At 59.7% G+C, this 414-nt stretch overlaps 1 protein-coding gene across 1 annotated transcript in view; it reads right to left on the reverse strand.

The window, feature by feature from the left end:
• AMBP (alpha-1-microglobulin/bikunin precursor) overlaps nt 1–255 on the reverse strand; it is a gene marked incomplete at its 3' end in the record, with an annotated part of 5123 nt that extends 4868 nt beyond the window's left edge. The window contains exon 1 of the mRNA XM_010144991.1: nt 148–255. Within this exon, the coding sequence (XP_010143293.1) occupies nt 148–255 (108 nt within the window). The remainder of the gene's footprint in view (nt 1–147) is intronic.
• Between the last annotated feature and the right edge of the window lie 159 nt (nt 256–414).

A 414-nucleotide genomic window follows, 5' to 3' on the forward strand; every position in this document is an offset into this window, starting at 1 on the left:
CAGTGAGGGTCAGGCTGCCAATGCCTGTTCTGCACAGCCTGATGCGGGTGTAGGTAATGTCACCCTTTTTTCTGGGTGAAAACGAAATAAAGCTTTCCTTGCCCTCCCTCCTGCCCCTAGAATTAAGAGACCACAAGCCGTCCTTACCCGCTCAGCCTCAAAATTCTCCTGCACTTGGATATCCTCATCCTGGTCACTGACAGGGGTCCCGCTGGCTGCGGCGAAGAGGAGGAGGGAAAGGAGACCCCAGAACATTGTGTCTGGTGGTTTTGGTGTGCCGCTGGGCCCCAGCGTGTCAGCAGGATCCCGGACTCTGTGCTGTCCCCACTGCGCAGCAGCGTGACCTTCAGACCGTGGCCAGTGGGTCTGGCCAACCCAGCTGCGGGGGCCTGATGGGGGGGTGTGGGGCAGCTG

Source organism: Buceros rhinoceros, unplaced genomic scaffold, assembly GCF_000710305.1.
Source record: "Buceros rhinoceros silvestris isolate BGI_N320 unplaced genomic scaffold, ASM71030v1 scaffold13951, whole genome shotgun sequence".
Taxonomy (NCBI): Eukaryota; Metazoa; Chordata; class Aves; order Bucerotiformes; family Bucerotidae; genus Buceros; species Buceros rhinoceros.